This window comes from Phascolarctos cinereus, unplaced genomic scaffold, assembly GCF_003287225.1.
Source record: "Phascolarctos cinereus isolate Bilbo 61053 unplaced genomic scaffold, phaCin_HiC Scaffold_2;HRSCAF=192, whole genome shotgun sequence".
Classification (NCBI taxonomy): Eukaryota; Metazoa; Chordata; class Mammalia; order Diprotodontia; family Phascolarctidae; genus Phascolarctos; species Phascolarctos cinereus.
In genome coordinates, this window is record NW_027555625.1 from 11469304 (window position 1) to 11484581 (window position 15278).

The 15278-nt window shown below is 47.6% G+C and overlaps 1 protein-coding gene across 2 annotated transcripts in view; it reads right to left on the minus strand.

Annotated features, from left to right (window-relative positions):
* Positions 1–14776, minus strand: part of TET3 (tet methylcytosine dioxygenase 3) — a 138042-nt gene extending 123266 nt beyond the window's left edge. The window contains exons 1-2 of one of the 2 annotated variants that reach the window (XM_021007732.2): positions 14667–14776; positions 13033–13752 (exon numbers count right to left, since the gene is read on the minus strand). In XM_021007732.2, coding sequence (XP_020863391.1) covers positions 13033–13344 — 312 coding nt within the window. In that variant the 5' untranslated portion in view covers positions 13345–13752; positions 14667–14776. Of the gene's footprint in view, positions 1–13032; positions 13898–14666 lie in introns of those variants that run through there. The other variant, XM_021007731.2, reaches the window with a different exon arrangement.
* Positions 14777–15278: the final 502 nt, after the last annotated feature.

Sequence of the window (15278 nt, forward strand, 5' to 3'; positions counted from 1 at the left end):
GGTGGATAGATGGATGGCAGGAAGGGAGGAGGGAGAAAATAGGGGAGGGGGAAGTGAAGGGAGGGAAAGAGGCAGGAATTCAAATTTATATTGTGCCTACTATGTGTCAGGCCCAGTGCTAAACACTTTACAAGTGTTATCACATTTGATCCTCACGATGACCCTGTGAAAGTAGGTGTTATTATTACCCCATTTTACAGTTAAAAAAAAAACTGAGATGGAGAGAAGTTAGGTGACTTGGCCAGTCACCCAGCTAGAAAGTGTCTGAAGCCAGAGTTGAACTTAGACCTCCTGACTCCAGGCCCAGAGCTATGTCACTAGCTGTCTGTAATAAGATACTATTGGGCTGTGAGAAATGATGAAATGAACAGTTTCAGAGATGACTTGGAAGACTTTTATGAACTGATGCAGAATGAAGTGTGAGCAGAATCAGAATAATTTAGACAAAAACATTACAAAGAAAAATAACTTGAAAACTCTGATACAGAATGAAGCATATTCTTTGTGTGAGATCATCATGGGAACTTGTTTCACTTGATTATACGTATTTGTTCTAAGGGCTTTGCTTTTCTTTTCCTTTGGTGGGGGGAGGGGAGAAGAAGGAAAGAAGGAAGGGAGGGAAGAAACAAAGGAGGAAAGGAGGGAACAAATTGTTTAGTTAGCATTTTTTAAACAAAAGTGGGCAGGAAAGTACAGCCAAGTGGGACAGCTTTGAAAGCTCAAAGCTCCCTTCCTACACACTTAAGAAGGAAAGCAAGCTGTATGTAATAGCAGTCTGCAGGTTCAGAGCTAACATTCTTTTGTCTGTTCTACAACATACACAGAAATGCCCATGTTATTTGGTGTTTAAATCCAAAATAAAAATAATATTTAAACAACCTTCCTAATGCTCAAAGATATCCGAAAATTCAATGGAAAGCCTCAGGAGGCCTTGAAGCAAAGGCTCAAAGGCTGGACACTTGTCAGGTAGGTCATGGAGGGTTTGGTTTGTTTTTTTAGGTAAGGGTTGGGTTGGATGCTTGATGTCCTAATTCAGTGACCCCTTGTTTTCAAGAATATCATGCCAGTTTCAGAGAAATCTGGGAAGACTTGAATGGACTGATACAGGGTGAAGTGTGCAGAGCCAGGCAACACTTTATGCTGCAAAAAGAACATTGTAAAAACCAACAACTTTGAAAGACTTAAGCTCTCTGACCAACCATGATTCCAGGAGACTTGAGGTTCAAGGATTCTGCCCACCTTGTGATTGAGACTTGATGAACTAACCTGCAGAAGGAGGCCTACGTTGTGGGGCATGGTCAATATGGGAACTGGTTTGACCTGACCATGCTTATTCATTACAAGGATTTTCTTTGTCCTTTTCTCCAATATGGGGAGTAGTGAGGAGGGGAAAAATGTTTATAATTGAAAAAAAAATAGAGAATATCATGAAAGTCTTTTCTCCAATGCTCTACTGAGATCCAATCATGCAACTCTGATTGTAGTATATATCCCCAATCTATAAATCTAGTAACCATGCCAAAGAAACAATTGAGGATAGTTTGACATGAATTTTTCTTTACTAAGCCCATGCCAGCTCCTAGTACGTGCCACTTCCTTTTCTATAGACTCACAAATCATCTTCTTAACTCCTGCATTCAATTCAGTTATATCCTTCACCTCTCCCAGACCTAAAAGGCCCTCAACAGCACCATGCCCCACCCCCATCTCTCCTTCTTTCCCTCAGTACTCCGAATCAAAGCCGACTCTTTCACTTACGGCCTTGAGTACGTCCCATCCTGGCACTCACCTCTTTGATCAACTCTGTTCCAATGCCCACCTTCCACTTCTCCTACTGGCTCCTTCCTTGGTGGCTACCAAAATGCCAAGGCCTCCCCTATTCCTAAAAAGCCTTCACTTGTGCCTCTCACACCCTCTACCTAACATCCTACATCTCTCTTCTCCAAACAGTCTCTTTCAGACAGCGGCTAACTATCTTCCTAGTGTACAGATCTGATCCTGGCAGTGTTAGCCCCTTATTCAAGAATCTTTTTTTTTTCCACTGGTTCCATGGATGTGACTAAAGAACAACAGAATGAAGTGCACTTCACCGGGCCTTTAAACCCTCGACAGTGCAGGCCCTCGACGATCTTTCCCTTCCCAAAAAGGCCAGACTAGAGGTGGGGAACCTTCGGCCTCAAAGCCAACTGTGGCCTCTAGGTCCTCAAGTGTGGCCCACTGGCTGAATCCAAACTTCATAGAATAAATCCCCTTGCCATTAACAAAAGGATTTGTTCTGAAGCTCACCCATCTGCAGATGTTCAGAATCTACCTCTCCCCTTTTGCTCCACATTTGCCCATCTTCAGCCTTCTGGAAAAGTTGGCAGTCACTACCACTGCTTAAAAACGGTGAGCAGGAGCCAAGCCCAGTGGAGTGGTGCCCACCTGTAATCTCAGTGCTAAGCTGCTGCAAAGAGTCGAGCCAAGTGGGAGGCAGCACTGAGAGTGGAAGCAGTATGGGGAGCTCCCTGGAACAGCAAGTCATCAGGCTGCCTAAAGAGGGGTGACCTGACCTGGCTGCGAAATGGAGGAGGTCAAAGTTCCCCTGTGGCTCAATGAGTGGTCACTATATCTCCAGCTGGGTGGGATAGGGAAAAACCAGTCCATCTGTAACTGTATGTGTATCTACATCTATAGACTGGATTTCCCTCTCTTGTCCATATACATATTTATATGTGTACATATGTGCACATATCTTCTATATACTCATAATAAACACATACATATGTATACATACATGTATATACATTGTGTGAAAATGTATAAAGTGCATTATATGTGTGTATACATGTGTGTATATGCATGTGTGTATGCATATAGCAAGTCTGCTATATTGTATGAAAATGTATATATAAAGTGCATTATATAATATGTGCATATGTGTGTACATATGCATGTGTGTGTGTGTGTGTGTGTGTGTGTGTGTGTGTGTGTGTGTATGCATATAGCAAGTCTGCTATCACTTCTGCATGTTCCTTCAGGGCTTAAAAATTCTGTCTACCTTGGCCTTGATCATTGAATGAATTTAATATGACCAGATACTTTCAGTTAGATTCAACAAACTGACTAAGCCCCTATACCCTCTACAAAAGACCCTGTCCTAGGTGCTGAGGGAGATACAAAGAGAAATAAGGCAAAGTCATTGTGCTCAAAGAGCTCACAACTTGCTAAAATCTACTTTTTTTTAATACAAAAATCCACTTGCCAATAATCCCAAAGAGACCACAAGAAATCAGTGTGAGAGTCAAGTGACCTGCGTGTTCAGAGAAAGGGGAAAGCATCTTCAGCTAGGTGAATCAGGAAGGCTTCATAGCATCAAGAGAGAAAAGATGTTTGCAAAAATAGCATTGAAAACTCAGAGAAATGCAAATTTAAACAATTCTGAGGTACTATCTCACACCCATCAGATTAGCTAAGATGAGAGCAATGGAAAACAAAAATACTGGAGAGGATGTGGAAAAATTGGGACATTAATGCATTGCTGGTAGAGCTGTGAACTGGTCTAAGCACTCTGGAGAGCATTTTGGAACCACGTCCCAGAAGCTATCAAGCTGGGCATACCCTATGACCCAGGAATTCTGCTACTGCGTCTATGACCAGAAGAGATCAAAGAAAGAGGGAAATATGCAGAAAAATATTGACGGCAGTTCTTCTTGTGATGGTAAAGAATCAAGTGCCAAGGGGACGCCGACCCGTTGGGAAACGGCATATCGACGCTGTAAGAAGTGATGACAGGGCCAGTGTCAGAAAAGCTGGGCAGACTTACATGAACTGACACCAAATGAAGTGAGTAGAACCAGGAGACCAATTTCTATAGTAACAGCAACACTGTAAAGATAAGGAGTATAAGACTTGGTAACGCTGATCAACACAATCACCCACCACAATTCCAAAGGACTCATGATGAAGAATGCTACCCACCTCCCTACAGAGAGCTGACGAACTCAGGGCACAGATTGCAGCCTTTTGTTTCTGTTTCTTTTTCTTGTTTCCCCCCCCCCCCCGAACATGTATAATGTGGACATTTGTTTTGCATAACTACATTTGTAAGGGGTTTCGTATTTCTTGCCTTCTCAATGAGTTGGGGAGGGGATAGGAGAGGAAGAGAATTTGGAACAGAAGACAAAACAAAATTGCATTGAAAAATAAAAATAGCATTGAGAAAGGTTTGATATCCAAAAATACCTTAGCAACTGACAAATAAAGAGCCATTCTCGACCAGATAAGTGTTAAAAGGATATAATTATTTTCAAAAGAAGTTTTGCAAAGAGCAAATATATGCTTCAATTTACTAATAACATGTAAAACTAAAAACTTAAACAACTTGAGATTTCAACTCCTATCATATCTAGCAAACTGGCAAAAATGATGGAAGGTGGGAAGAATTCAGCATTAGTAGGGCTATGAAAAGTAAGGTACACTCACACTGTCCTGGTGCCAGTGCCTATGGATTCAGAAATGGATGAAAAAACTATGGTACAAGAATATAATGAAATACGAAGTGAGTGAGGACTTCAGGGAAACATGGGAAGTTTTGTATTAACTAATGTGGAGTCAATTAATCCAATAAGATTAATTCTTCCTACTACATTTACAACAATACGAATAAAAAGATCACTAAAAGGAAATGGAACACTGAATAATTGGAAAAACCCAGGGAAGAGCTAGAAACATATCCCACCTCCCCTAGTCAAGACAGAGAGGCCAAGGACTCCTCTCACAGAATATTGTATACAGTGTCAGAATTCATCACTGTATTAGATGTTTTCTTTAAGCAGTTCAATTTAGAGGGGTGTTGAATTGGGGAAGGGAGCATTTAAACAGTGCAAGGCACTGTGCTAAAGACTTTACTAACATTACCTCATTTGATCCTCACAACAACCCTGGGAGGTAGGTGCTATTATTCCCATTTTACAGTTGAGGAAATTGAGGCAGACAGCAATTAAGCAGCTTGCCTAGGTCACATATCTAGTCAGTGTCTGAAGGCAGATTGGAACTCAGGTATTCTTGACTCCAGGCCCACTGCTCTATCCACTGCACCACTAGCTACCTTGAAATGACTAAGGCTAAGATAAAGGTATTCACAAAATGTATATAGTCAAAGTGTGTATGGGGTACATACATGTGTTTAAAGAGGCTACATAAAGCACTTAATATTTCTGCTTGGTCTTGAATTACACGTATGGTGATCTCTCCCTGTAAAATTAGGGGAAGACATTTTAGACACAGGCAGAGTTGAAGTTCCCAGTGTGCCCTTCACCTCTCTAAGATTCACTTTTCTTCTCTGGGAGACCTTTGGTTGGGGAAGGGGCAAAACAGCTCAATGGAAGCACGTGACCCAAGGAAGGGAAGGAGGCTAGCTTGATCTAGGCCAGTGGGTAGTAGCTAGCTGGCTATCAGTCTCCTACCAACACTTACTTTCTTGCTGCACTTTCCACTTTGAGAATTGCCAAAGAAAAATCAGGAGCAAAAGAAGAAAAAGAGAGAGAGAATGGCTCTCTGCTTCCTGCCATAAAACCTGGGCACTCTCCATTCCAAGTTATGAGCCTGGCCCTTCTAGTGTTCTCACTCTACAGGTTTAAATGGGGCTTTTTATTGTGAACATTTTCCTCCCCAGCCTCTGTCTTTTCTGGTTTCTGGTCTCCCTGCCACTCTGATACTGGAACCCAGTCCTGCTGCCTTCACACTCCCATCCCAACTCTACCTAGGGGAAAGAGGACAAACCAGGAGACAGGAGAGGGAAAAAAATTGGTAAATTGCTTCCCTTCCCTAAGCCCCAACCTGATTCCTGGGTAGAATGAGATGGGGGAGGGGTGCAGAGTTGACCCTCTCCTACCATCTCCACCACTCTTCGACCTGTGACACCATTCTTACATGTCGGCAAACCCTGGTGTGTTATCGTGGGTGACTTTTCCTCCTTGCCTCTTTCCTTCGTTCATCGAAACTCAATAAAAACATTGATTGAGTCTATGCTATGAGTGAGCGCTGTACTAAGGCTGGGGATAAAGAGGAGCTCTCCCAGAGAGTGGAGTTTACATTGTCTCAGGGGAATGCATCACACAAATGAGAAAATAAAGAGAAAACATGAAGCAATTTCTAGAGGAAGAGGGCACTGAGGGATAACTGGGGAGGAGGGAGGAAGGGCTTCACGGACTTGGTAGCCTCAGCTTTGTGCTTTGGAGGAAGTTGGAAATTTGAAAACACAAAGGTGAGGACAGAAGGACAGACAGCTCTAGAACTGTCCTTGTAAGAGCTGAGCTCAACCCAAACTGATCCATAGAGTTATTTTGTGTATGCACATGTAGATAGTAGGAATTGTATCTTCCTTACTGGGATTCCCCACAGTCCATGGGATCCAAGTTCATTTTTGGAAGCTTCCCCTTGCCCCTTTCCTCTTACACCATTTCCCCTTCTAAAGTCTCTGGCCACTGGCTTGTTGGCATGCTTCCTTTTTCCTGTGTGAACTGCCCACCCCCCGCCCCGAAATCTAGAGTTTGTGTCTGCCTCCAGTGAGCATATCCTACCCACCCCCCCATTATTAGACCTTCAGATGCTGAAAATTCTGTCTAATTGTTTCCTTCACTTCCCTCCTAGTTTTTTTATCAGTCAGAAATTAAATCCCAAGTGGAAGTTCTCCTCATTACTTTCTTTACATTTCTGGGAGATAAAAAGCATTCACAATATTTAACAGATGCCCCTGCCTTCAGCAAATGTCTAAACTGGCTAAGTGCCCCATCATCATCTTATCTTGCCACTATGGTGGTTCTGTAGTAGGAAAAAACCATTAATGCCTTGAACTTGGTCATGGAGTTTGCATTATTATTGTTACATAACATTAGACTTTTCTCTTTTTTCTTCATCTAAACTGCCCCCTTCCCTTAAGACTACATCTACAGGTCCATGAACACAGGTGAAAAAAATCCTCTTTTGCCAGTGTCCAACTAGGCTGCCCCCTTTCCTCCATGCAGCCTTCCATGATTTTTTTTCCTCCACTCCCAGGCAAAAGGATCTGAGGATCATACCTCAAGTTCTCCTACAACATTTCATTGGGATTTTTGCCACAACCTGTTCTTTCTTACACCTTCTATCTTGCCGATTCTCATATATCCTATAATCCTTTCTCTAGTCCTGAAATTCTTAACCTAGGGTCTATTTTCAGTCCATAAAAGATGAAAGCACAGATGGCAATTAATTAGTCAAATAGCATGTATTAGGAGCCTCCTATGTGTCAGGTGCTGTGTTGAATGCTAGGGATACAAAGAAAGGCAGAAAACAGTGTCAAGAAGCCCTCAGGGAGCTTACATTCTAATGGAGAGACAATGTGCAACTACTCTCCTGGATCTGATTCTGACCTTCAAGGAGTTACTGGCTGCTGAAGAATAAATTGTGAGAATCATTTCAAAGTGACCACTCCATCTTAGAACATGGAAATAAGGAGAAGGACCCAGGCTGCAATCTGACATGCAGCAGAGACTTCTGGAGTGCACAGTTTTCAAAGATTTCAGCTTATGTATAGGTAAGATTGCCTGGCCTCCAATTCCATAGGAAGTCTCCAAAAGGAATGGGAAGCACTCCAAAACGGAACTTTGAAGAAACCCAGAACAATTCTAATGCGAAGGGGGAAGAAGAGAATTGTCTTAGACACCAATGTGGCAAGAGAGAGTGAACAGAAATGGTAAAGACGATCTGGTAGGAACACTGGTCATCAGGCTGCTCAAATATCAGCGAGTTAAGGCTGGCAAGGGAAGCTAAGGACAGACAACAAGAAGGGCTCCTATATGGCTACATAGGGGAAAGAGAATGGACAAAGAGAGAAGCCCACAGCTTCGGCTGGAATTGATGGTGATAACCAGTGATAGAGAGCAGGTAGAAATGGGCAACACTTAGTTTGCTTCTTTTCCCAGCCCATGAGCATGAGTTTTTGAGTGAAAAAAAAAAATAGTCCAAATGCGTTGTGACTTGGAGGTTGAAAGCCAAGGAGGGAGGTAAAGGAGCATGGGCTAGGTGGCCATCCTGAGAAGAATTCAAGTTTTCAGATCTGCAGACAGGATTATGAAACCAGACTGTAACAGAAAGATCAAGAAGGAATGAAATGGGGGCAGGTAGGTGGTGCAGTGGATAGAGCACCGGCCCTGAAGTCATGAGTTCAAATCCAGCCTCAGATGCTTACTAGATGTATGACAAGTCACTTAACCCTGATTGCCTCAAAAAAAAAAAGAAGGAATGAGATGCCACAGGATGGCAGAAGAACATACGTGAAAGGAATATAGTCTACAAACCATAGGCCAGTGAGATGGACTTTGATTCCTAGCAAAATTCCATCATATGATATATGGCACATAAAATAATTGCTTAGGTCCTTGGTGGAGTCACCATGGCTTGTGGAAGCCAGGAAGACCTGGGTTCAAACACCATCGCAGACTCATGCTGATACTGTGACAAGACCTCTCAGAGCTCTAGGCCAGTGGTGTCCAACTCAAATAGGGACAGAGCCACTAATCCACACAGGAGGACCCTGTGGGCTGCAGGATGACTTAGCTTTAATATGTACTATTGTCTGCTTTATCGTAGCTTTACTTATTTCATTCAATATTTCCCAATTACATTTTCATGTGCTCCAGGCCCATTCCACAGGGCTGTGGGAGCTGAGCAGGCAATGTGTGAGACCTTTCTGCTTCAGGAAACTCTCTGAGACTCTAAGTCACAGAGAAGGTATCTACCTGCCTCAGCAGAGAGAGCCTCTTCATCCAAGCTCCTCATCAGAAAGAAATCACAGATCTAGTCTCTAACTCCTAGACTAAACGAACAGTGCCTAATGGGCCTGGCAGAAATACCACTGAATGCTGTCAATCTGGTATTGTGACCAGACCCCAAAAGTATAGACATTGATGGGTCTGTATCAATTTGGAGGGACGTCCAGAGTCCAGGGCCCTCTGACTCATTCTGTTCAACATTGCTAGCAGGGCTTGGAGAAAGTTGGCACTCTTGTCAAATTTGCAGGGCACATACCTTAGGTAGGGTGGGGAGACAACTAACACACATACCTCATGACTGGTTCAACATAATAAGATAAAATGCAAGAGGGATAAATGTAAATTTGTGCACTTGGGTTCAAAAATTCAACCAATACCAACCAGAGGAAGTGTGTAGACACCAGCTTGTCTGACAAGGACCTGAGACCCAAGTATCTCAGGACCCTGGGACATCAAAGGGAAAAAGGCTACAAAGATTTCAGATGGCCATGAAAGAAAGGCACAGCTTTCTGGGAATGAGGAAGCTGCCATCCCTCTGTCCTCTGCTCGCATCAGTCCTTAAGAGAGTGGTCATTTCTGTGAGCCACATTTTAGAAGGGGCATAGAAAAGGTGGGGAAAGGCTAGATTAGGACAGTTAGTAGACTGGGGATGGAAGCATCTCTGAAGGACTTGGGGGTGCAGAGTTAAGCCTAGGAGAGAAGACCTGAGACAGCTACAGTGCTGGTCCACAAACAGGGAACTAGAAGGTCTTTGCCGGCAGGCAGGGGCTGGGTCCTTTAAATCTGGCTCTCAGTTTTCTTAAAGGAATGCGTGTTATCACAGACAGGTGGAGATAAGTGGGTAGCTGTCCCAGTGCACTCTTCCCAAATCAGAGGACATCTGGAGTTTTGTATTCACTTTGGAACAAGACATTTTTGGAAGTTTATCAATAAGCATTTAGTCAGCACCTGCTGTGTGCCAGGCACTGTGGTGGGTACAGGGGATACAAAGACAAAAGTGAAAACGGGCCCTGCCTACTCACCCTAATCCCCAAGTGGGAGGAGGAGGAATAGCCCTCAGTGGAGTCCTTCCAGCAAAGGAGGAATGCTCATTTCCCAGTTGCATTGGCTGGAGAGGCAACCTTTGTTCAGATTCAGTTGGACTAGCAGCTTCTAAGGAAGGTCCTTTCCAATCTGATTCTCCACTATTGCACTATATATATAGTATCTGAGGCCTGTTTATGTATGGGTCATATGCCTCAGGTTAGAGCAGAGGCTTCCTAAGATCAGGGCCCTTGGCTTCATTATCTTTGTATTGCCCCCAAGGCCCAGAAGTAGGCACCTACTAAATAAATGGCAGTGGAATTAATGGTGGTGGGGAGGGCTAGGCTGGGCAGAGGACAAGCAGGAGGAACTGAATCTACTGAAGCAAATTCCTGAGATTCAAGGGACGGATGTAAATCAGTGATCTTCCAGGGCTATCCTTTACCCAAGGCTAGGCCGTGCTTCTAGGAACGAAGAAGGGATGGTCTTCTCTTCGGGGACTGATGAAGCAAACAAAGGAATGTGACATAGAGGACTCAAGGTCCAGGGGGAAAGGACACTGGCTGTAATCGGAAGACTCAGCTTCCCTAGTCCAACCAGTCTGGAGAACAATTTGGAACCATGCCCATAGGGCGATAAATCTCTGCCTACTCTTTGTCCCAGCAATACCACCCATAGGTCTGTATCCCAAAGAGCAAAAAGAAAAGGGAAAAGGAACTATTTGTACAAAAATATCTATAGCAGCTTTCTGTGGTGGCAGGAAATTGGAAATAGAGGAGATGCCCACCAACTGGGGAATGGCTGAACACATCATGGTATATTGTATGATTGTGCTATAAGAAATGAATAGCAGGAGTGTTTCAGAAACATCTGGAAAGACTTACATGGACAGATAGAAAGTGAAGTGAGCAGAACCAGAAGAACAAAGTACATAGTATAACAATATTGTATGACAATCAACTGTGAAAGACTTAGCTACTCTGATCAAGACAATGACCCAAGACAATTTAAAGGGCCCATGACGAAAAATGCTATCCACCTCTAGAGAGAACTGATTAACTCTCAATGAAGATTCAAGTGTACCTTTTTTTAAACTCACTTTACTTTTTTTTTTGTTTTATGTTGTGTTTTCTTTTGCAACACAGCTAACATGGAAATTTTTGCATGACTTCACATGTATAATCGATATCAAACTGCTTGCCTTCTCAAGGAGTGAGGGTCCAGAGGGAAGGAGAGAATTCAGAACTCAGAATTTTAAAAACAATTGTCAAGGAGATTTTTTTTACATGTAATTAGGAAATATTTAGTGAAATAAATAAAAATAATTTTAAAGAAATTAGACACAAGCTCCATTCCCAGTTCTTCCATGGACAAGTCAATCAACTCCCTGGGCCTCAGGTTATTAAAATGTAAAATGAGGGGATTTGCCTCAAGGAGTTAAAGCCCCTTCCAGTTCTAGAACTGTAGCTAGCTGTGAGACTCAGAACAAGTCACTTGACCTCCCTGGCTTCCTTATCTGTAAACTCAGGCCTGGCTTTGGGTCTTCTCCGGCTCTTAATCTATGATGAATATCTCCATCCTACAAGTTCCAGATCCAAGGGCTGACACATAGTAGGTGCTTTCACAAATGCTAGCCGACTTTAAGCAAAACTGCTCTAGATGGCAACACAGAATGATAGCCCCAGGTTTGGAGAGAACTAAGATGTGATCTGGGTATCTGCTTTAAACCTAGATTGGAAGCCTGGGGTGAAATCTCACCTTGTAGTTAAACAGACAAGTAGAAAATTCAAATGCTAAGGGCACTGTCCGTCCCAGGAAGAAAACAAACAAACAAACAAGCCTCTTTCTAGCAAGGGGGCCAGGGTTGCCCTAGCACCAACCCCAGCCCAGTTTCTCTGGCAGGAAGGAGCTCCCTGAGCTCTTCTCCTATGAGAGCCCTGTCTATTGTAGCTCCCAAGCTGCAGGAGTTCACCCTAAGAGGGTTAAGCTGCTCTTGAAGTCCAGCCACGGAATTCCCAGGCCAGGGGATTGGGCTATCCCTTCTACTGTTGTCAGCTCTAGTTCTCCCCTCTCGAGGTCTACCAACTCTATTTGCAGCGCTGGCCAAGCCTGCACTGCCGGGATTCCTGCTGGCCACAACAAGCTCATTCCAGATGGGAACTGGGTGCAAGAGACTAGGCAGGATGATGGAAAAGTAACACAAAGGTCTACCATTTCTGGTCCTTCGCATTTCCCCGCTATTCCCTTTCCCAACCCCAAGAGTAGTTTTGGGGCTCATGAGGACTTCAAAGCCCATCTGCTTGGAGGACCCTGGAAATGGAGCCAGAGGGGCTGACCTCATTTTACAGATGAATTACAGGGAAGTTAACAAGCACCAGAGCGAGGATGTTAAAGCAGGCCCTCCAAATGCAGCCTTTTTTTTTTCCTATTGTATCTACTATGTGCTAAGGCTCCATGTCTAGGACTTCTGAGATGGGAAGAAGGATGGGATGAGGACAAAAAGGCTGTCACTGACACAGCCAGAGCAGACTGACACTTGATGGAGGTGGATTGATGTTCCCATTGGAAAGCCCCACCCCTTGTGGGAGACTTCCCCAGAAAATCAGGTGCCTGTCACAGCTTCCCCCCCCCCCCAAATCCCCAGTAAAATGAAAATCACACGTCACTCATGCTGGACATCCCACCCCCTTCCAGTGGCACCAGCACCTGAATGTCAGCAGCAGGCCCCTTCACAGGTATCTATCTCCTCTGCAACTGGTTAAGACCACCTCAGGTTTTCTCACCAAGAAGGGAGAAACTAAGAAAGCTGATTGCCTTCTCCCCCCAACTAAGTTAAGGGCAAACATCAAAGAAGAGGCTAATGGCTCACAGCTGTCCAAGATTAAGTGGCTGGGCAGGGAGTGTCAGGCTTTTTTGCCAGATTGTTAACCCTGCCATGGCTGCTGGAAACCCCCCAGATGACTTTTCCAATACCCACCAAAGAGCTACCCAAATTTGGCCCAGTCAGCCTGGACCAGGAATCCCTTCTGGAGTCTTCCTTCCTTCCCCACATCCCCCAAGTCCCATGCCATGCAGGACCTTTCCAGAGCCAAGCTCCCTCCATGCCAGATGGGACTTTGCGGTGCACCTGCTCATCCCAATGGCACCAGGGTAGGGCAATGTCCCCCCAACCTCTTGCCAGTGGGGCCCCTCCCTCTAGGACTGCCAGGTGGCTTACCTCCTTGAGCAGGCTGGCTTTCTTCTTCAGCAGCTCACATTTTCGAAGTTTGCAAATCTGGTGGGTCCTCCGATTGGTGCAACTGGTACATGCCCCGCAGTTTTCCAGTCGCCGACAGGGCTCACACATCCCACATCGCTTGCGCTTTTTCCGGCCATCTCCACACCCCCCAGGCTGTTGCTCTGTGCTCCCTGCCACCCCAGTGGGGAGCCCAGCCCCTCTGAAGCTCCCTGGCATCACCTTGCCCTGAGGGAAGTTGGGAAGTCCCGGTGGCTCCGGCTGGATGGGCACTGGCATCTGAAACTGGCTCATAGCACTGCCAGGGCAGGGGGCATAGGACCCGCTGCCAACACTCCAGGTAAGGGCCCCCTACACCTGAAGTCAGGAGAGCTGAGCTGCCTGCTGTCCACCAGGCTTCCTTACAAGCTCCGCTGCTCTTCACCTTCTGTGGCCCACTAGGGTCTGGCACAGCTGGGGGCCACTTTCCCACTTGCCAGGGCCTGGGATCTGGGGAAGGATACCAGCAGCAGCCTCCCGGGATGGTATCATTCTGACCCTAGGTGCTGTCTTTCACCCTCCCTGAAGGGGTACCAGAGCACCAGGTGAGGAAGCTGGATGGGGAGAGGGGCTGGTAGGTGGGAAAGGGAGGGGAGGGCTTCTCAATGGGGGTGGGGTTTCTCTTCCAGGAACCAGGATGAAGTAGAACGAAGGTGGTACAGCCTGGGAGAGGAACAGAGAAAGAAGTGGTGGGGGGAGAGGCTCATCACCTTGGGATCAGGGACAACTTTACCAAATCCTTTTCCTAATTCGGGGGAGGGGCACATGATCAAACCTAGACTAGACTCATACCCTCGGCGGGGGATGGGGGGGGGGGGGTGGAGGAGGAGGCACCAATATTTACCAAAGGCTCGGTTCAAAGGGGGGGAGAGGTGGGGAAAGCTCCTCCCCTTGTGGGAGACTTCCAAGGAAGTTGGGCCCCTAGGAGCCTTCAACAGCTTCACCCCCCAAATTCTCCTGGGGTGGGGGTGCCAAGGTCTATCGGTCTTCCCCACGGGGTCTCAGTAGTTAAAATTAAAAGTTTTCCTCTAGCTGGAAGGCGCTGAAGGGCTAGGGGGTTTCTGCCCCTCGCCCCCGGGCGAAGGTGGGGGTAGGGATCCCCCCTTCCAAGGCCCCGGCCCCAGTGCCTGAGCGCCCCCCCTTTCCCGCCCAGTCCTGGAGCCTTCTGCCTGGCCCCGAGAAGCAGCACAGGGAATAGGGGTGCGGGGAGGGCTGCCCGGTGCTCGGGTCTCAGAGAGCTGGAGGGGCCAGCCGCCGCGCGCTGCAGCTGCCACCGCCGCCGCTCGGGCTCCTTTGTTCTGGGAACTCGGCGGCGGCTCGGGCTCCCGGCGGCTTCCCCCGCCCCCCGCCCGGCGCTCCCCACCCCTCTTGCTTCTCTTCCTCCCCTCCCCTCCCCGCCCTGGCTCCGCTACACTGTATCTCTCCCGCAGCGCCCCCGTGCAACAATGTAGCGGCCGCCGCCGCCCCCAAGCCCGGCCGGGCTGGCCGAGACGGACTAGGTTAGGCTAGGACACCGCAGCCGCCACCGCCGCCACCGCCGCCTCCCCCGCCCCCGCTCGTTCGGCCCGCCTGCTCACCCCGCTGGCACCGGGGTAGGGTCGTGCCCCGAACCCAGTCTCGACTGGGGCCAATTGCCCGGCCCCCTCCCCCGCGGCAGCCGGTCTGCCTGCTTGCCTGCCTGCTCCCCCGGCTCCCAGCCCCCGACCCGGCTCGGCCCAGCCCCCCTCCTTCCTTTCCCCCTCCAGGGCCTCGGAGCCTCCCCCTCCCCCAGCCCGGAGCCGGAAGAGGACCGACTGCACCGACCTGCCCGCCGCCACCGCCTCCGGGGCGGGGCACACAAAGGGGGGTGGTGGAGGAGGAGGAGGCGGCGGCGAGACTGGGTGCTGGGCTCTGGGCAGGCGGCAGAGCGCCGGCCGGCCGGCCGGGGGGCAAAGTTTCCGCAGAGCCACTGCCGCCGCTACTGGCGCCTCCCGGAGTCCCAGGCGCCGCGGGTTAGAGCCGCCCCCCAGCGAGGGCCGTGAGCCGGAGCGGGAGCGGGAGGGGGGGGGCGCGGCGGTGGCGGTGGTGGTGGAGGAGGAGGAGGAGGAGGAGGAGGAGGAGAGGAGGAGGAGGAGGAGGAGGAGGAGGAGGAGGAGGAGGAGGAGGAAGCAGCGGCGGCGAGAGCTTCCTCGGGACTCCCCGCCCCCCGC